Below are 22,684 nucleotides of genomic sequence, written 5' to 3' on the forward strand. Positions count from 1 at the left end.
ACCAACTAGATTCAAGTCTCTAGAGACTCCTTGTGGATAGCTTTTCATTGCTCACACTGAAATACGTAAGAGAAAGTAGATAAATTTCTAGACCCAGTTATTTTAATTTCTCTCCTACATAAAGTGTGTACAACAGTTCTAGCATAACAATAAACAAGAAATTTAGAACTGCAAGTTAAATCATGACTAGTTGTAATTTGTGTTTTATCTGTCCAGAAGAATCAGATAAAATTTAAAAAGTAGCAATAATTTGAGAAAAGAAACAATTTAATAGAAACTGAAATTAAAATCCATAGTATTTGTACTCTACTTCAAATTACTCAAGATATTTACCATTAGCTGCATTATTTCTATACATTTAACTAGATAAGCACATATCAATACAAATTTTCCAATTTGAATTTTTTAATGTTTTGAGTACTAATAAATAAATGAACCACAAAGAATGATAAAAATAAATTTTCATAAAACTTGTACATATCTATCCAGCAGCTCAATTTGATCCACTGAAAGCAAAAGAAAGAATAACATAAAAGAAATTTTTAGATTGTATCTATTCTTGTTGACAAGAATGAAAACACTAAAAGATGAGAATGGTTTGCTGACAAATCATTGTTTAAATCATCGACAGAGTATATACAATGAATTTTATTTTTCATATTGAAGAAATGAGGTGAGCAGGTTATAAAAATATAACACTCCAGTAAATAATTACTATATTAATTATTTAATAATCAGTCTTTTCTTTGAAATAAAATAATAAAATTTAAAAACTTACTCTGTTCATTATCATTCCACTGATTTCAAGTACAGACATATCCGCTTTCTTGCAGTCATTACCTTCCCAAACTATCGCACTTATTTTTTCTAATCCTGGGTGAGAACTATGGAGCCAGGGCAAATGACTCTATAAAAAATAAACAAAAATTGGTGAATGTTTATCACATTTCATAAATAAAACATACACATGTATATACATAGATATACACAAATTTAACTAAAAAACAGAAATTGATGAATGCATTTATATTTTATAAGTATATATTTATATATCTGTGCACAGCTATATCTGTACCTATACACACCCAATTTCAATGACACTAAAATTCTATCTTAAAATTAGCTAGCATATATATTGAACAGTGACATAACATATTACAGTTATAAAAATGTGTAAATTAAGAACTTTCTTTAACAAATATCAGGCAACATATGGTTCGAAAATACTTTAAAATGTGTCAGCAAAAGCACTTACTTGTCAACCTGTCTACATGGCTACTGATATACTAATGATCAAAGACAAATGGATATCAAATTATTCGTATTACCAATTGTCCAATTTATGATCATTCAATACAGAAAATTATGAGCTGAGATTTGAACCTCTTTGAAAGACTAAAGAGTGATACAATCTCATCCTGAAAGAGACTCCTCCTCATATACCTATCCTTAATTTTTGACTTAGTTACATTTCTGATATTTTAATGTAGCATTTCTCCAAAAAATTCTCTAAGAATTTTTTTTCTTAGATCAAATATTGCAAACTGAAGCACACAGAACTAGAAGTACTCTCTCAAGTAATATAAAGTATTTCTCACTGTTTCAGAGAATAAAAAAGGCAAAAAAGAAAAACTGAAAGCTCTAATACAAAGGATCAGATGCTTAAGTTTGTTTTAGGTCTATAATTAAAAAAATAAAACTTCAAAATAGTATATTAAGGGTTAAAGATGGCAACAGAATTAGAACAGTAACCTTTACATTATCAATATTGAAATGAATACTAAAGGGTTAGACCCAGAACAGAATGAATTTGTTTGCTGACATTATAGTATTTTTAACTTATTTTTATAACACACTTCATTAAAATAACTTTTAACAATGTACAGAATAATCTACTCCAGTTATATTTATTCGCTGGAGGACAAAATGTGATTAAAATATAGTAAACTTAAGGAATATATTTTCCCCTATGGGGAGTAAAATTGCATTGACTCATTTCATTAAAGGTATAAAATGATAATTCAGTAATATGCTAGAAACAGATAAAGAAAATTATTCTGACCTCATATATTAATTTTTTAATGTAAAGCTATTTATACCATGTTTATTATAAACAAAATAAAAACTGATGTATAAGTATAGGCAAAGCATAATGCCAGTAGTCATGTGATTGACAAAGCTCTTTTGCATTTAATTATTTATGAAAGGTTTCCTCTAAAAATTTATCTTACCCAAAGATACAGTATTTTAATATACAACAAATTTCATGGTATATATTTCGCTACTAGAGAGCCTTAAGAGCTATAAGATACTGGTTATTAACTATCCACCTAATTTCCCAAATAATGTTTCATAATTTATCTTCAAATAAAATATTCAGGTTTGGGACAGAAATGATTTGCATCAAAATTTGTATCAAACTTTCCCTGGAAGTTTAATTATTATAAAACAATGAAACTAAAAAGCTAGGAAGGAACAAGTGGGAAAAGCTGAATGGAAAGTGTTAAGCCTGAGAGGCAACAGATTTCAACCACAGATTTACAGGCTCCTGCTGCTTCTTTTATTTTAACACTCAGTCTGTAATAGTGGATTAAAGGTTTTTCAATTACACGAAGCAAGGCATATCAATACCATGAAGGTCCACTGAGAGACAGAAACAGGAAATCAAGAAGTTCCTCACTTTCCTTCCGAAAGCACTCATTTTGCCCAGCTACTTTCACAGTTACTCTAACTAGAATTTGAAACCATTTTCCTATTTCTAGAAAGTCAAAAGACAAGAGATAAGAGAGCAACTAGCAACATGTAAATTTAAAAAGAATTAATTGAAAGAACCCTTTACCTGTGTGTCAAATGTATGTATTCTGAAAAAGTCTTGTTAAAACATGCACATACTGCCTAATCGTATGGAGAGCAGCATTACATCAAACACTTTCTTAAAAGGCCTCCGGGAAAACATCAGAACAAATAACTCCATTTTATTTTACAGCATAGATTCTTCTTAGTATGTTTTTCAAACTAAAATTTAGAACTCTTTTAATGATTGTTCTTTATCCTCATTCACAATCTCAACTGCTTCTCTCCTGTTCATTCAAAACTGCCTTAAAACAATAACACTTAAGTAGTGGCAGGTTTTATCTCAAATGAATTCACCATGACAATTAATTGCTTTATTGGAGTTCCTACCTGTGGGAACTGTATACATTAAAATCTGGCTTTACCTACTAAAAGATGATTTTCACTTGAATATAGCTTTATATTTTATTATATACTCAGCCATGACTAGAGGAGGAAAATTTTCTTCTGTATAAATGTTTCAGCTACTAATTACAAAGAAAATAAAACAAAACTACAAATTTGGTAATATCCTGACTAGGATACACTAATTCAAATGCTAGTGTTTCTTCATGAAGAGGGATTTTGCAGTTTTTATGGCAGGCAGAAAAGCCTCCAAACCTAATACAGACCTTAGTCAAACATGAAATAAACTGGTAGCTTTTCATTAAAGCAAGTTAATTTCCATTACATGGCTACTAGTAAAACTGGAAACTTGAGCTTATTTTTTAGAAGTCTGAGAATAAGAAATGTGTGGAAAATTAAGTCTTTCATCCAAAGCAAAACAAATAGAAACCTAGGATACTACAGTTAGATATGCAGAGTAGAACATTAAAAAAATTTCATATTAACCAAAAAAAGGAGCAAAATGGTGTGATATTCTGTATACCAGTCATTAAAAACAATTTTTAAACATTTAAGAAAAGCCTAATCAGCATGTTTTTAAAAATATTATTTCATTTCATTCATTCACTCAACTTATATTTATTTACTAAACACCTACCATGTACCAGGCACTGTATGACACAACAAGGAACAAAAGAACACATGGTCCCTGCTTCCATGCTGCTTATGGTATCGCTGGGAAACAGCTCACAAGCATTTTCCTAAACCTCTATTCCAGTTGTTACTTCAGTGACTTAGGTGAATATGCAAATGACTGTATATTCTCATGGATTGATTGTTCATTGCTTTTTTTCACTTCTTAAATTCCAGGGACCTTTGACTGTTCCCATTGCCATACTCTGAACCTTGTCACCACACAGAATTGCTCTACTTCTGAAATGAGTCTTCAACCAAAACCTCTCATCTTACCAGGTCTCTCAAACCTTCAATTTTAAAACAGTTGTTTCCTTGAATACATCTATCCCTTCTTGGTTTTGTTTCCTTCTCAATCTACCACGTCTAGACTCTCAACATAGCCATCATTTCAATCAGTCTATCATCCCCTCTCCTGTCTCTTGAATAGCAACTATTTATTGAGCACCCATGCTGTGTGACTTTGAGTGTATTACTTAATCCTGAACTTCAATCTTCTCATTTATAAAATAAAAAATAAATCACTGTCATAGGTTTTGAGGATTACAGGAGATAATGCATCTAGATTACTTTGCATAGTGCCTGGCATATAGTATATGCCTATTAAATGTTTGCTATTAGTATGATTATTACAACTATATTCCAGAGAATATTACACGACTGTGTGGAATGGGCAACTACAAATTCATGGTTTCAGATTCCAGTTGGACCCTCAACAATGTGACAGTGTGACTCTTAATGTGTTATTGGCTTGAATACATGCACATACATACTGTCTCCACTATCTCCATTTCCCACAAATAACTTCAAGCCTTCACCATCGTCCACAAGTCCTCTATCCTATCATCTCACTTCTTACTGTTAATAGACCTCTGACCTCCTGCACTCACAGAATACAGATCAGGCAGTAACTCTCTCATCGTCTTACTTGGTTCATTCACTCTTCCTCCTACTCCTCTTTTAACAGAGGATGTGTTCTTCTTCCTGTCAAAAGCCAATTAAGCTAATTATGCTTCCCCTCCAAAATCCTAAGAAACGTCATTCAATTTTTTCTCTTGTACCTCTTCAATTCTTCCCTTCTGGTTTTCTTCTATGTACATATGTGCTCAAATATTTCACATCTTGGGGAGGGGAGCACCAAAACATTCCTTCAGCTCTACTTCCCCATCTACTACTTCATTTTTTCCACTTTCATGGCCATGCTTCTTAAACCTCATTCCTCATTCTCACTCATCAACCTCCTGTAGCAAAGCTTCTTTCCCCTGACACTTTTCCTATAGCTGAAACCAAAACTAATGGATATACTTTATAAATGAAACATTTCAGAGAATACACTTGGCTTTATCATATTTTATCTTCCTCCCTTATTTGCTCCAGATATTTTATTTTTTGCTCCAGATATTTTAATTAAAAAATATTACAGGCAAAATTGAAACTCAGTCTGTATCATTCCTTGCTCTTAGCTCCTTCTTTTATTCCCCAGATTATCCTAAATTTGGTGTTTTTATTATTCCCTTGCATGTTTTTATACTCTTACTGTATATGCTCTTATTCATAAACAATACATAATACAGTCCTACATATTTTAAAACTTTATATAAATGGTATGTTGTACATATACTTCTCCAACTTATTTTTCATTCAAAATTATATTCACAAGGTTTATTCCTTTTGATATATGAAGTTGAGTTCATTGAATTTCACTGCTATATATTATCATATGTCATGATTGATTAATTCTATCATTTGGTATATTATTTTAAAATTTTCACTATCATGGAATATCATGCAATATCACACATATAAAAATTATTTTTACATGTCTCCTCGTACCCATCTTCTAATGTTTCCTTGAATGAGATGAAAAAGTCCTAGGGTATGCAGACCTTCAATTTTCAATATAATGACTAACTGCTCTCCAAAGCAGTTGTACAAATTTATAGTAACATCAGCATTGAATAAAAGTTCTTTCTTCACATACTTGCCAACATTGAAATTTATCAGATTAAAAAATTTTAAGATATTCAAATTTGTCGATTCCCTCATTTTTGATATTTGTGCTTTTTGTATCATATTTAAAAAGTTCTTATATGTGAAATAACAGAGTTTTTTCTCTATATTTTCTCCTAAATATTTTAAATATTTTAAAGTTTTAAATATTTTAAAGTTTTACTTCTTCACATTTAGGAATAACCTGGAATAAATTTTTAGGTATGGATAACGATTTGACCCACAATCATATACTGAATAGTCCATCCTTTTCCCACTGATCTGTAATGCTGCTTATGTCATATATTAAGGATCCATATAAGCATGTATCTATTTCTGAGTTTTCTATTCTGACCCATTGGTCTATCTGTTTCTATTCTGACCCATTGGTCTATATAGTCTTAGTCTGTTTGGGGCCGCTGTAACAAAATACCATAGACTGGATGGCTTAGAAACACTAGAAATCTATTTTTTTCACAGTTCTAGAGACTGTGAAGTCCAAGATCAAGGTGTCAACAGGTTCAGCGTCTGGTGATCCCACTTCCTGGTTCATAGACTGTCCTCTTTTTGCTGTAACTTCACATGGCAGAAGGAGGATGGGAGCTCTCTTGGGCCATTTTTATAGAGGCACTAATCTTATTTATCAGGGTTCTACCCTCATGACTTAATCACCTCTCAAAGGCCCCATCTCCAAATACTATCATATTTGGGATTAGATTTTAACATATATACTTTGGTGGAGACGCAACAATTCAGTCTGTAGTATACACCTATACCATACTGTTGCGCGATTCTCAGAGAGACAGGACAACGAGGATATAAGCAGGAAGCAGCATTTATTGATGCTGGCACTGGCTCAGTGGATTCTTATCTAAAGGCTGAGCCCTGATTCTAACATAACAGGCAGTTTTATACAGTCTTGTCATTCCTACGTAGCTACAGATATAAAGAAGAACACTGATTGGTTGGCAAGGTGTGAGAAAACCAACATCAGCTGGAGAGTCCTAGAGGTGGGGGAGGTAGCTGGGAGAAAAGTGATGTTAGCTGGAGAGTCTTTGGAGCGGATAGGCAGTCAGGAATGAACCTGTTCGAGCAAGAAATGGCCAGGCAGGGTCAGGATGTCACAATACTATCTTAATTATTATACCTTTAAAGTAAACTTTTATACCTAGTAGAGAAAGTCCCCGGTAGTTCTTCGAAATTGTTTTCACTATTGGCATCTTGATCTTTAATGTGAAATTTAAATCAGTCTAAGTCCAACTGAAAACAGTCAGACAAACAAACATAGCGGTAGGATTTTGATAGAAAAAGCAACGATAATGAGTATCTCTGTTTTGTTCCTGCCTATAATAAAAATGCTCCTAAATTTCATCCTTAAATATGTAGGTTTTTAGAAGGTTCTTTGACAATTACCTTTTTTTCTTCAGATTAAGGAAGGTCCCTTCTATCTCTAGTTTTCTAAGAGTATGCTTGTTGGTTTTATTATTAGGATTGTGTGAGGACTTGGATAAGAGAGAGATGAAAGTGGGGAAGAGTGGGGTTTTTAAATGACCACCAGGTTTCTGGAAAGTGAGCAGATGGATGGAGATGTCATTTACCAAGATTCTGAATGCCATAAGAAAAACAGATTTATGAGGGAAGATGGTATGTTTGGTTAAATCTCGGGTACTGGAGAGACACACAAATGAAGATATCCTATAGACCTGTGTTGTCCAATATGGCACACCATACTCACTTGAAAGTGGCTAGTCCAAATGAGATGTGCTGAGTGTTCAGAATAGATATGGAAGACTTAGTATAAAAAAAAGTAAAGTATTTCATTAATATTTTTCTATTAGTTGAAGTGATAATATCAAAAAAATTTTTTGAAGTGGGAATATTTTGAATATACTGAGTTACATAAAACATATTACAATTAATTTCACCTTTTTAAATGTTTTTAATGAGGCTATCAGGAAATTTTAAATTACACATGCGACTCATTATATTTCTATTGGATAGCACTACTACTGGGAGATACAAATCTGATATTCATAAAATGAAGATTTGTGAATTATAATCTTATAGCTGGAGTTAAGGACACATGTGCAGATGAATCTGACCATGAAGTATGTTGAGTGAGAAAAAGACTATTGCCCTAAAACAAAATTTGACTTTACAAAACTCCAATTACCAACAATTTCTCAGGAACATGTTTGCAAGGTAAGAGACATAACTGTAACATAAATACTGAGATTCTATGTTCCAATGAAGCCAGACTATAGCTCACATTAAAAAAAAATTACAGGAATATTATTTTAATTTCAATGTAAGCTTTTTCTTCACCTCTGTAAAATCTGTACATACATTCAAAGGAGCTGGACTGAGAGCCCCACATAATCCAAGACTGTAAACCAACCTGATGAAAAGGATCGTCTCTATATTCTTTTTTCACACATGGATTAATCTGAGGATTTTCCACATCTGTCTCACTGGTACAAGATGATCGGCATTCTGCACAATGTAACAAGTCTTCCCATAAGACATCTTCTGTTTCAGATTCTGGCCTTGTGCTCTCAGAATCCTGTCTGGAACTTGAACAGCGAGAGCTGCAACTAGTACCCGATTTAGGGGCATCCTGAAATCAAGATATTCTTTGACATTAATACAATTTTATGTACCCTTTCCATCTCAAAGGGTTCTATTAGAACGATATATTTTTACTAAAACAACAAATACACTGTCAAATGACAGTGAAATAGCAAAACATTAAAAATTCATATCAGTCTTTAAGGAGTAACAAAATTTCCTCATATCGAAATTTATTTTATTTCACATTTCAGCTCAAGTGTTATTTTGTATGCAAAGACTGTGCATGTTTTCACTTAAACTTCACATAAAGTTCAGAAATCAGGCAGGCAGAGATTAGCCTAAATTCATATGGACTGCACAGTCAGTGAGTATTAACCCACTTTAATTGATGTGTTCAAAGGAGTTTTTTTTTACTTAGTCTTTTTTAAGCAACAATAGATTTCATGTGTCTACTGTTTTTGTTTCTCAAACAGAAGTTCAATAAATTGACATAAAATTCACAAATAACCTATACCAAGAAGATAATTTGTCAATTCATGTTTCTGAGATAACCTATGGTAAAAAAGTGAAAAACTAAAAGGCACAAGTTAAATAATTTCTAATAAATTTACTTTTTTCCTAGGACTTTTTAATATACAAAACAAATAATTCTGAGTAAAATTTTAATTTAAATAAATGCAAAATAACTTACTGAATAAAGAATGGTAACAGCCATCCTTATAACAAACTATGCTGAAATTTTTAGATTTGTTTTTTAGCTTTCTTATCACTAAGATTTGTCAATCTACCTTTAAATGTTTTACAATCACCCCATTCAAATTAGACTTTTATCATTCACACTTGTTGCTATAAGAGCGTCCTAAATTACTACTATGTAAAAGGCTTTTTCTCTTTCAAGGTTAACCTTCTCAAAGTACAGCTGTCCTTTCACTCCTCTGACCAAAATCCTTCTGTAGCTTTCCACTGCTCTCCCAGATAAAGTTCAACTTCCTTCATCTATCAATGCTTGTCTTCAAATATGCTACTTTTGTACCTTGTTTTCCACTTCTCCATACCATGACCTTCTCCTCCAGTGACAAGGCTACTCCCTAGCCCTAAACACAGCTTGTTCTTTGCCACCTCAGCCTCTGATTATGTTCCTATCTCTTATTAACAATCCTACTCTCCTTTAAAGCCTACTCAACAAAGTGTCAGGAAATTACCATCTCTACCACTTTCTAGCTGGCTTACCTTGTTTCTGAACCTTAATTTAGTCATTTATCAATGGGGGAATAAAACTACCTAAAGAGATACTGAAAATTAAATAAGCACTATAGTTTTTAATGCAAACCTGTACAAAGTGGGGTCTTAACCCTTCTATTTAGAGTGAATACTTGTCCCTGACGTGAGTTATTATTTATATTTATTTGACAATAAATTTTGCCTTGCTATCCAGCATCTACGATATTGTCTGAGTGAAGTAAATGTACATGTATATCATATTCTCAAATAAATCATAACTCTCAAATATAAGTCCACAAAAGACAGAAAACCAAATATCATATACTTTTTTGCCATCCCTAGCACAGGTAACAAAATATCTTGAATGAATGAGATATATTATTGATAATTTGTTGATATTAGAATGGGGTACCATGAATATTTAGGGTATGATAGAGTATCTGTGTGAGGAGGGTTGTTTGAGAAAGATGTAAATATATTTTAAAATTGAATAGGAAATTGAATAAAGAAATAGAGAAATAAATTATAGGAAAAAGGTGAAAATTAGTCTATTTCTTTTTTACAAAAAGCACCGCAAAAACATTTCAGATTCATTAAGGTCACAAGCAAAATACTTGAAGCACAAGCAATTTTCATCACAACAGTTTTTATTAGATAGCAAGGCACAGAATGTATTAAGCAACCAGTAGCTGTTAATTTAAAATTTTTGATAAAGCTAGCTTATTATCTATCACTAATTTCTGATGCAGACTTGCTAATCAGATACAGAAGTAACAGGATTAAAGACTTGATGACTGTTTAACTGACACTAATAAGTGATTTCAATGATAAGAAAATATCTATAATTCCTTATAAAAGTAGTTTGCCAAATACTGATTAATAAGTGGGCCATTTTACAAATATAAAATCTAAAAATTATTGCCTATAATTGCTTACATTTCAAACAGTATTTTACCAGCAATACTTAGGGAATTAAATGGCCGCCTTGAATTTCACTACAAATTGCTGAATAAATACTAAAAATAGGAGATTTTAGAATTGAAGAAATAGCTCAGGTTAATAGCTCATTTAATTTGGTTTGCTCTGCTCATTTCAACTTTAGACAAATAGCTAAAACTGAGCATATAATCCAATTAAGAGGAGAAAAATTATTTATTTGAAGGGAAAAAGCAATATAACATGAATGCTTTGTGTCAGGCAATTATGCATCATCTTATTTAATCCTAACAATGTGATAAGGCTGTTCTCTGTCTCTTCCCATTGTACAGGCAGCAAATGAGACTCAGAGAAGTTAAATAATTTTACCAAAGTCACTTAAATAGTTTGACTCCAAGTTCACGGTTTCTTTATTATGCTTTCCACCAAATGTTAGCTTTACTAGCTGTAAAGCTAATCTACAATAGGGAATGAAAACTGAAAGATACTTGTAGAGTTAACAAAGCAGGACAGAGTGGGAAATAGGACAAGTGCTTAAAAGGAGCTATCTTCTCCAAGATACCTTCTATACCCTATATAATCAAGTTATTCTATCTTCCTAACAGGAGACTGGAAGAAATCAACCAGATATAGTAGATAGTAGAAAAAGGCAAGAAACTGGGGTAGGGGCAGAAGAAGGGAGGTTAAGTGAAAGTCTACGCACTGAATGGCAAGATCACCACCTCATCCCTAATCCCCTTGGGGCTGAACACCATGGCAGCTAACAGTATCTGGCACTCCCACGCACCAAAGACTGGATGATTCTTCCTGAAAAACTAAATTCCCCTAAAAAAGTAGATCTATAGATACTGATATCTGGGAAGCTTATAATGATGGCTGGATCCCTGAACTTGTAGTAAAGCCCACCAGTACCACCTACAAAGTGTTCCCCCAAATTACTTATTTGTGCCTTACCCTTAAAGAAAGAAACATCACCAGTAATTTGAAGAGATATGGTACTATATACATAAAGATGTAAAACAACACTACAAATCTTCTTTCTCAATTCCATTAATTCAAAGGAGGTTTTGTTTTGCTTTTTTTAAATATGCTTTGAAGTCGGTTTGACTTGATAGTCAAAATTTTTGGAACTGAAATGCAGCTTTTTAAATCTTCTAAAGTCCCTCACCTTACAAATGAAGATTTTGAAGACCAGATTTTATCTTTATGTAATCATTCACACCATTAAAAGAAAGATTTAAAAACAACCAATGCCGACTAGCTAATTATCAGTCTTGCTTAGCATGACATCTAAAAGATTTTAAGGAACAGCTTATTTAAAAGTTAAGAGTAGTGTATAAAAGTTAAGATTAGTTCTGCCCTTCAAGAATCTCAATAGTTGAAAACACACCTGAAAAGCAAGAAGAGCAAAAATTATGGGGTGAGAAAAGTATCTTTAAAGCAAATAATTTATTCCATAGAAAGCAGAGATCTCCTTCTACAGGAGATCCTGAATTCCTTCCAGGACCAACTGTACATAGACTAATACTGGATCTCACAAGCATGATTATTTGGTTTAGGAAGAGGGGACAGCACAGCAAATGATGCGGGTGGACAACTTAATAACTGGTGACAGAAACATGAAAGAAGTCCCTTAGAATAACTTTGCTATAATCAAGAAGTTAGAAAGCCTTTCAAATTGTGGAAAGACTAACATAGGAGCCTACAGATTGTCTCTCCAGGATGGTCTTCTTTAAAAGTAAACAAAAAACAATATGAGTCATCAGAGATAATGCACAAAATGAGTACAAATGTGGCTATCAAGTGTGTAACACATAAATCTAAAACTGCTACTCTATAAATCCAGATCATATAACAGTAAGATATTAATATCGATGGGAAATGTTATTTCAATAATTACATTCAATTGTTGAAAGAAGTTGTAAATAAGTAATGTATAAAATAGATATGTATGTACATACGTAAGGCCAAAGTATATACCTCATTAGGGTAATGCTTCTTATAATGGTGTGACTTCCTATTCCGAAGAATGCTCTCAGAAGTCCTGTCCACATGATGGCGTAACGGGTATCCTGTTTCAGGACCTTCCTCACTGGACACTTCATCGGAGACATTTGTTATTGTCCTTTGGGGATCCTAAATTGGGAGTACACAAAGAGGATTATTGGTAATTTCTAACTTATCTTGTAGTTTTAAAAATGCAAAAATTTAAATTATACACACATATACAAATATCTTCAAAAACCTTAAAATAATTGATTAGTATCACCTGAAAAAAAGTCTTAAATCAGTGACCATACTGGGGTTTTAATTTTAAGAGTAATTTAACAGCCATTTGTCAAATATTGTCCTATGTTTCTGTCCACAAAAGGATCCGAAATAATTTATAAGTTGAAAAATATAAAGTAGGATAAAAGCAAAACAGACACCATTTAAAAGAAACTGAGAGACCTGAGATGAACTAATTATATACACTACTTTCGCAAGGTGAAAATGTGATCAAGTATAAGACCACCACTGATTAAATAATGGCTTGAGGCCAGAAGAGGTGAACGGTAGTTGAATGTGTGCACATAACAGACAACAAACATATTTTTATTGACACTTTCATGTTCCTTTCACATAACTTTAGTTTTTTAGATAATACATACTGAAAATGTGTTTGAAATCTGCATGATTGAAAACTTATTTGTTGAGTGATGACAGTGATGTGAGGCTCACATTATCAGAGAGCTTAATGCTTCAAAAATCTAAAATCAATGACTATATTTCATTGCAGCCCTATGCTATTTATTGTGTAACTACTGGTACTGAAAATACATGTACTGTAAAGTAGTAACACATACTTCATTCAAAATTAGAGAATCTTCTTTTTTAAATTTATTTTCCTCAACACAAATGTTCATGCTCACATTCCTAAATATAATAGAAGCAACATCTTTTAATTTGATCACATTTTTTTTTTACTGTAACAGCTTTTAGAGAATATTTTTAACGCCCCCCCATAAAAAAAAAAATCAGTGAAACAAAGAGACAGAAGATACTACATAGGCTTTGTTACAACAAACCCATGGTTTCTTTATTATTTTAGAAAAGTAAACAATTATTATCTTAAATTTGTCCTCAGTAAGAATTTTTTTCAAATTAAAAACAAAACAAATGTGCTAACATCAAAGGTGATGAAGGTAGGAAAACAAGGTAGTATTTTCTTATGAAGAACATGAATGGAAAATCAGTTTCCTAGTTCACTTTTCAGAATAATTCAGATATTCCATTTAAAGTAAATTCTTACACATAGGGCAAGAAAAGGTAAGGTTTAATACGTATCAACTATAAATTATGAAGCGCTTTAACACTTTGGAAAAATTAGAGTCTTTAATTATTTCAAGAAAGTACCAAGTTATACTGGCAATCAAATTTATTCATCTATTTTATCTGATTTTCAGTTTCATCTGTGTGATTTATAAATTCTGGAGAAAACACATAGTTCAAAGGCAACTATTATATCTAAGTCACTTCCCATTAGCTAATATAAAATCACACAAGCAAACTAGTTTTAACAAATCTCACTGACTTTGCTAGGAATGTTCCTCAGTGTTCCTGGGTTCCAGGTTGTCTCTTCTGGTCGGATAGTTTCACACTGAGGTTCATGGCTTTGTACTCCATCTTCACTGCTTTTAACAGTCTTTTTCCCATCGAGGGATACATAGCCATTATCAGTCTCAGTTGATTTATCAATTGAATTCTTTGCTTTCTTTGATCTAAAAAAGGAAAATATGCAGAAGCACATTACATAGATTTAATTTATTTTGGATGGATGACTGATAGAAATTATGATCTGTTAATAGTAAAATCTGGTAGTTATTTCTCAGAATTTTAATGGCTACCTTATTTTTACAACAAATAATTTACAAATATAGTATCCATTATATAAAAAAAAGGTCAATCAATGTTTTAGTTCAGCTTATTTTATAGGTTCTGAGGTCTCTGAGCAAAATCTAGGATCAAAATTTTGCCCATTTTATTATGGTTAGTGATGTATTTTTAAAGGTTTATTTTAAAAAACTATACGGTAATTATCAGGTTAATTTGCAGTTAGTGGTTTAACTTAGTTTTAATATTCTCATTTACCCAAATACTTTACCATTAGTATATATACATAAATATGTCTGATAAATTCATTTTAATATACAATGGAGACATAGGATCTTTGTTACACAAAAACATATGAAAAAAGGGAAAACCTTATACAAGGTTCTAAATAATGGAAGTTGATATAAAAACACATATAAAGAAGTAACCTTTCACCCACTGAAATACTCTGAAAAAATATTAGTAATCATATAGCTTAGAAACACCTAAAAGGCTACAATTGAGGTTCTTTATTTATAGGAATTAAAATGTTCTCAATATATAAGATACAACATAGGAAATAATACACATTTCTGCTTAGTAGGCAAATGCTTGAGGTGTTCTCTTCAGAGACTCCAGTGAGTGAAAAAATGGTTATCCAAAAGAAATGGTTAGTAGAAATATAATGTAAGTCCCACACAAAATTAAAATGTGCTCAATACAGATTAAGTCTATCATTAAACATTATTAAAAAGCAATTATGTTTAATTAATTTAAGCAAATCCCCTCGAATTTTCTCCAGAGTATCAGTTTCACAAAAAAAGAAAAATAAAACTAGTATATTGCCTACATGTAGGTCAAAAAACAAAAGTTTTTAAAAATGCTCCAAAAAAGTTATCTTTAACACTAACGTTACTCAGTTCTCTTAGAATTTTTTAGGACTGTGCAGGCTTAGAATTCTCCTATTCTAAATGTTCATTTTGGAAACAAAGAATCAGAAAGAAAAAGAGGTCTAACTGACTTATTCAAAGTCACACAGCCAGTTAGAAGCAAACATGGCACTAGATTATAGACCTTCTGATGAGGAGGTTAATTATGTTCTCTGTATTAGCTCCAACCGCCCACTCTTTGGGAAACTGCCTGTTAGTATTTCTTTGTAACACACATATCAAAGCCTAGAAAGTTTCTGTCTTATACTAACAAGCCCCTCCCTCCCCTTCCTGACCTTCTGCAAGGATATTGAAGGAGACAGACCATACTTCCCATAAGCTCTACAGAGCTCCAACGCTTTCTAGTCATTCAGAACACATCTCCACAGAGTTGCAAGACTCAGAAGCCCAATCTTCTGACCTTTTTCTTTCTATATGACCCTAAGAAACATGGAGAGACCAAAGGAATGAGCCATAGAACAAAGATCATTTACAAGTAGCAGAGGGAGGGAGAAAAATGGATAACAGTGGAGAGGAGAGGAGAAAGGGCAAAAACAAAATAAAAAGTGCAGAAAAACTTGAGACCTTCTCTGCTTGAGGAAGAAAGTGATAGAAACATCAGTTATCAACTACTCCTTTTCTCTCTCCCGTAAACATTGTGCAACATGTATCTGTGGGAAAAGACCAAAGGAAATGAAGTTACTTGATATCCCGAAAATGTGAGAACTCAAAAATAAGGAATTTTCTGGAAAGGTGCATGGATATTACACTAGGCTGGTAAGGGAGGGAGGAAAAGGAGGTGAAGGAAGACTGGAAAGTTAGTAAAACCATTAATCAGACTGCATATACAAGAGGAAAAAAATTATGTGGGAAGAAAGATGGAAATCTTTGGACCTGAACACCCAGAACATCCTAAGATCAGTAGGCAGCTGAAAACAGGCCTGGAAGCCAGTATTCAAAGTGGAAAAAGTGGCTGAAAACTTGCAGAATGAAATAGAACCCAAGGGAAAAAAGATAATGGCCCAGTGAAAAGGGCTTTGAACTAGTAATAACTGATGTTTTAAGGATTATCCTTTCCTTACCAGAACAGGATAAAGACTATGTTCAGAGGAAAAAGTGTTACTAGCATCCATTCCATACGACACCTTTCAGCTATCTCCCATTTCCTCCCTTCCTTATCTCTGCCTTCTTCCAATCTTCTCTGAGTTGTTTCTCTCCCCACTATTTCCTCAAAGTACATGTAACACTATCAGGAGACATGAACAAAAAATTACTAAGCTACAGTAGCTATCTGGTGTTTCTCATGAACTAAATGTAGATAAGTTACAAACCAAGCTGAAATGACAAAGAAAATACTAAATATAAGTGCCACCCTCAGAGTTTATAAAGTAGCTCAAAATATAAATCATGCAGCTTGGCAGTGGTAATAACAGCACTTGCAAGAGTACTGTTGGAGAGGGACAGCAGGGGCAGCCCCTTCGAAAACAATTTTAGAGTGGGGTGCAAGGTGCAGCCCAGCAGGTTTGGGAGATGGGCTACATACAGAGGATTAATTGAATAAATAAGTATATTGAGAACAACGGGAACTTGTTTTTCAGTGACAGAGTAGAAAAATATAAATAAATATAAAGAGGAGAAAAGATAAAATGAAGCTATCATTGCAAATTCATGTGTTTATATTATATCTAGATAGATATAGAAATAAATGTAAATCTAAAGGGATACATACATACACACATACACACATTAGCTGTACCTACTGGAAAAGGCCTGGAGGTAGCAACATCCCAGTAGTAATGAGCACACCTAGCACTCAGATCTTGGTTTCTACATACTACTGTCCTTTAAGAAATAGCTGATTCCAGGGCTAAGGCAGAGGAAGTACAAGGTGAACTTGAAACATTTTGTTGTGCCAAGAGGTAAGGAAGTACTCAAAGAATGATACAGAAAAACTGCTCAAAGGGGCTCCACTGGCCAAATTTAGGACAATCTGATCATCAAAATAAATCACAGTAACAAACTAAATAAAATAGAAATCCATGAATAAATAAACAAGTGAATGATTTTCCTTAAAGTAGATGTAAACTAATAAATGCAGAAGGAATGATGGAGTTGCAAAAATCACCATTTGTCTACGGCCATGCCACCCTGAACATGCCCGATCTTATCTGATCTTGGAAGCTAAGCAGGGTCGGGCCTGGTTAGTACTTGGTTGGGAAACCACCTTAGAATACCAGGTGTTGTAGGCATTTAAAAACAAACAAACAAACAAACTCAACCAATTGTGAAAAAAAAAAATCAACATTTGACAACCGTTATAATAATTCAGGCAATAATCATCAATGGAAGTTAAAACTAGAAGGCAAGGTGAGATGAGAAATGACTTCTTTTGATAATATTATTTGTACCCCTACACAAGACACTTACTGATTATAAAAAGAAAAACGAAATAAAGTTACAATGGAGAAATCTGGCAGACACTATCTTAATCAAGAAACTAATGTAAATATCATTAGTGAGGGAACAAATTTACATTATTTGCCACCTGATAGAATGCAATAAGAACAATGTGTCACTTCTATGATATTTCTGCCAAAATACATAACTTCATGAAGAAACATCACACTACTAATCCAGTAGTGTTCTGCTAAATGTTAAACGACCAGCTCTCCAGGGGTAAAGAATCCTTGTTTGTAGTATTTCCTTATTTCTATGGTGTAAATAATCCCTCTCTCACAAATCACTCGCAGCCAGATCCAGAACATCACCGGCACAAACCCAAATTAAGGGACATTCTACAAAGTGACTGTCCTAAATAGTCTTTAAAAATGTGAAGAACATGAAACTTGTTTTTACAAGTACAAACTGATTAGGGCATTCTTGGGATGTGAGCATAGAGTAATTGCTGAAAGGAGAAGTGGTAGGAGAGCTAAATTCCAATTAATGTGGGTAAAAAGGGTCTAAAACTGTGACTGCTCCAGGTGAAGTTTAGTTTTACCTCTAACTATACTATATAATTCATATTGTAATTAATAGCTGAAAATTAAAACTTCACAGAGTATTAATTTCTTCTCAAAAGTAACCAAGAATTAATTGGTAACAAGTTACCAAGAACGACTGTTTAAGTCAGTCCTCTAATTCCCTTGTTTTAGGAAGTAAAAATATTAGGGCAAGGTAGTGGGAGAGATTTATTTAAAAAAAATAAATGTTGCAAATTTCTACTTAAGACTATTTTTTAAAGAGAAGCTACTTCTATTTAAGTGAACTTTAAAACATGTACAAAAATAAACTGAAGCAAGGTATATAGCATTTTGATTTTAAAATAAACACATATATCTAAATCATCATTCCCTACCAAAAAAAGCAGAGTAGAAAGAAGTTGGTATTAGGAATTAAAGTATAGAAAGAAATGGTACACTTTAGTACAATCCACAAAATATTTATCTTTTGATGGCATTCCATGAGTCACAGGAATCTGGGCAGTGAGGTTAGTGGTATCTTGAAAACAGGAGACATACAAGTCTATACTGATTTTACCTATTCCATGATAGAAACAGTATTGCCTGCACTGGATTGTGAACAAAAAGAATTTTTTAAGAAACAATGTGCAATTTCATTGCCATGTTTGAGGCTTACAGTTTTTTAACTAGATCACCACTTTAATTTTTGGATGGCATGACCTATATAGAGTTTTCTTTAAAGTATTATGCTTGACTTTCAAATGGGATAGCTCTATGTCAAAAATACTCTTAGGAGGGAATGACCTTTAGAAATATATGTAAAAAGTCACCTTAGTTTCTTTGTGAGACAAATGATGATCTTGGCCTTTTCTGAAAAAAAATGCAAACAAATGTATACTCTATGCCATAAATAAATCATAAGACTGAACATGTTTTTCACATTAAAAACTTTAACCAAAAAGTTAACAGAACTTTTAAAGAATTCACTGGCTTATAAAACCTCAAATCTGTTGTACCAAACATGAAAACCAGTGTTTCTATATCAAAAACCTAATCAGGTAATCAAAGACACTTATGGTACTCTGTACTGCCATGGAAAAAAAATGTTGAAAAGTATTTGTTGTTGCTCTTGAAAATATTCAGAATTATATAAATAGATGCAACTAAAGATCATTCTTTCATTATTAAAAGACATTAGAGAATTGCTAGGGGGGAAAGTTAACAGTAGCAGATAACTCTTGTTCTAGAACACAGTATAAAATTTCTCATTCTGCTCTCTTTTCCACAAGGTTAGGCATCAAGGGGATGGAGAGGTTAGAGAATGTAGAAAATCTCAGATACACAAAAATGACATAGGTGCCTATGTATTATCATAACTGCTATCTAGAGTTATCCATACACCTTGATTACATGCTAACATAGACCTTCAAAGACTTTTGGGCCCCTAAGTGTCCTCTATAACACATAAGTTTAAGAAGTGTGTGTCAAATTAGGTTTAGTTATGGTACCTGTAATCTTTCTAGGACCAGTCCAACTCTAAAGTATAGTGACTTTAGCGAATTTAAGGAGTTATCTACTTATGGCTATAAGTCAGTCTTTAAAAATCTAGGATATACTGGCATTTACATGGTCTTTACCCTTGTCTGTGGAAGACAGGCAGCAGAGCTTCACCTAATTTATAGCTTAAATGACTGAACTATTTAAACTAAAGTCACTAAAAACCAAATTTTAATCCTTGTACCAAAAATTTCTGGTGGGTCTGCCTACTACTCTATATTATACAGTGCACTCCATTACTTGAAGAAAATCAATTTGTTAAATCTTTGACTTTAGTTAGGGTTAAAAACGGTAAATATGAAGGCAAAATGGGACAGAAATCTTTAAGGTAGATCACTAGGGCATATGAGTTAACATATGACCTGGTTTTAATCTGGTATCTGTGTCTTATGCACCAAGTCAATTTATACATTACTTTTTCTACTCAAAAAGTATAATTCCTATTGACTGTTTTTCAGTGTTGTGACAGCAAACAAATCTTAAAGGACATGAAAGAAAACAGGATCTATCTGAATTCTGAAATAGGTATTACGCTGAAGAGATGTACAATCTAGAAGTAATTCTTCCTATTCAATATTTTTAATAGAAACTATAATTATGCTAATTTAAGACTATAATTCACTGAAATTAAAGTACTAAATCCTTAGGAAATACGGTTGATTTCTACATTATTTTAAACTGATACTTTCTTTGGCTTTGTTTTCTCTTTTACAATAATTCCTAATTTATTGTGCGAAATACTATGTATGCCTTGTTTTAGAAAGAATAGTTTCATCTTGAGAATGAAATGTACTTAGAGATGATAAATAAAGCCTTCTCAACTTATAAATACAGGTTGTAAAAATAATTTTCATCCTAACAGCTAGAAAAATCAAAAAGACATCATACAAAAAGCTTAGATATTTGTGTGGTTATACATTTATTTTTCCATCAATTATGTTAATTCAAATAACTTAATGGAAGTACTCAGCTTTTCAATTTTTTATCACCAGAAATAATTTTAAGTCTCAGTTGATATTTCAGTTTAAGCCCTGACATATTAAAGCCTGAAAGAAAATAACATCAAAATTTCAGGACTCAGTTTAGAATTTCTAAAATTAACATTTTTCTTAAAATCTTTTTGTACTTAATATTTAAAAGTTTTATTCATATGCTGGCAATTCAGTCCCAGAATGAGGTAGTTGAAAACAGTGCATCTTTAAAAACATTTAGATGATAGCTATCATGATTAAAGGGAATAAATTCAAAGGGATTTAGCCATTACAATATCAGTGACTGGTAGTCAAGATCATACTACAGCCCAAAGGAAGGAAAGTGAAGTCTGAATCTCATTTGAGAAACATGGTAGACACAGTAGAATTCCAAAGGCACCAACCTACTAAGTTAGGGGCATTCTGAATACAATATCACTTCTGAGCAACCAAACCCAACAACTAAATGATTTCCCAAAAGCAAAACATATCAACTATATTATTTACAACTGTTTATCAAAAAATCTTGAGAAATGTTTAAGAAACTGACTTTGCAGTGATAAAAATGTCACATTCTCCTATTTGAAAGAGAGCTATTTATAAAAACAAAAAAAACCCCACAAAGACTAACAGAGAGATATAGACAGAATCCAATGCAATTTAAAAACCAAACAAAACCTATCTGGAGGAAGCAACTTAATGCAATGGTCCTGCAAATTATGAAAATTATGGAGAATTTCCCCCAAAATTATAATCTATGAAAATATGTCCAGGGCATAATTGCTTAATTACATAATGAATGATAAACTTTATCATAAGAGCACAATCACAAATCAATGAAACAATGATATTAGTAAAGGAGTTAACAAGTGACCAAAATAGTTATTTGCAGTATTCCTTTTCTTGATTTATTAATTTAGCAACTTTTATCAGTTATACTCAGAATTTTGATCACAGTTTTTTAACTTGTTTCAAATTTATTATATGTATATGTACACTAGTAAGATAACCCTTAACTTTTTTGAATTAACTATTCGAAATAATAATACAAGATTGAGTTAGATTTAATTTATTTTTGAAGTCCGCCATAATTATATGTCCTTATCTGGTAAATCTTTAATGTGGTACAAACTATACAAAAAGCCTTATATATAAAAAACAGAATTTCATACTATGATATACATTTTCTTCTTTTAAACAATGCCTTTATGTTTTATTTCAGATAATTTTAGATAATTGAGGAAGGCTTAAATAATAAAGTCTCATACAACTCTTTATTAATATGTTATTAACATGATATACTAATAAAGCCAATTTGATCTACAGTGCTGACAAAAATAAAATAACCAATTTAATAAAGGTAAAAGAGTACTTGAGAAATCACAAAAGAAACCAAAATCAAGAAATCCTAACTAGTTATACTTTGATGGTATATATTCACGCTCAAATATAGATATATTTACACATATCCCAAAGTAAACTTTATGGTCTCTATTTCCCATTATCTATAGCATTATAATTTAAAAACAAAAAAAATAATAGGGCTGTCATATTTAAAGTCATTAATATTCATTACTGGAGACTGAAGTACCAGAAAAGGGATAGTGCATCTCTACGACATATAAAGCCTTGAATAAATACAAACCCTGATAAAAAGAAAGCAGCATGCCAGAGATCTCTGAAGACAGTGCCAACGCTGTAGGAGGTGCTTGTACCGAAGCTCTGAACTGCTCCCTCTTGTGAATTATCTGTGGTACTAGAACCATCTCCTTCCCTATGTACTTCCAAATGGGCTGCTTTTCTTAATTTCCTTCATTAGAAGAGATTG

The 22,684-nt window shown here is 32.4% G+C and overlaps 1 protein-coding gene and 1 pseudogene across 7 annotated transcripts in view; one reads left to right on the forward strand and one right to left on the reverse strand.

Annotated features, from left to right (window-relative positions):
- Positions 1-22,684, reverse strand: part of PHTF2 (putative homeodomain transcription factor 2) — a 122,088-nt gene that overhangs the window by 16,205 nt on the left and 83,199 nt on the right. For 5 of the 7 annotated variants that reach the window (XM_006925743.3, XM_025042174.1, XM_025042171.1 and 2 more), the window contains 5 exons: positions 22,502-22,666; positions 14,162-14,348; positions 12,568-12,723; positions 8,258-8,476; positions 779-907 (listed from right to left, as the gene is read on the reverse strand). In XM_006925743.3, coding sequence (XP_006925805.1) covers positions 779-907; positions 8,258-8,476; positions 12,568-12,723; positions 14,162-14,348; positions 22,502-22,666 — 856 coding nt within the window. Of the gene's footprint in view, positions 1-778; positions 908-8,257; positions 8,477-12,567; positions 12,724-14,161; positions 14,349-22,501; positions 22,667-22,684 lie in introns of those variants that run through there. The other 2 variants (XM_006925744.3, XM_025042175.1) reach the window with 2 other exon arrangements.
- On the forward strand, positions 17,499-17,617 carry LOC112474035 (annotated as a pseudogene).

The sequence above is a fragment of the Pteropus alecto genome, unplaced genomic scaffold (assembly GCF_000325575.1).
Source record: "Pteropus alecto unplaced genomic scaffold, ASM32557v1 scaffold69, whole genome shotgun sequence".
Classification (NCBI taxonomy): Eukaryota; Metazoa; Chordata; class Mammalia; order Chiroptera; family Pteropodidae; genus Pteropus; species Pteropus alecto.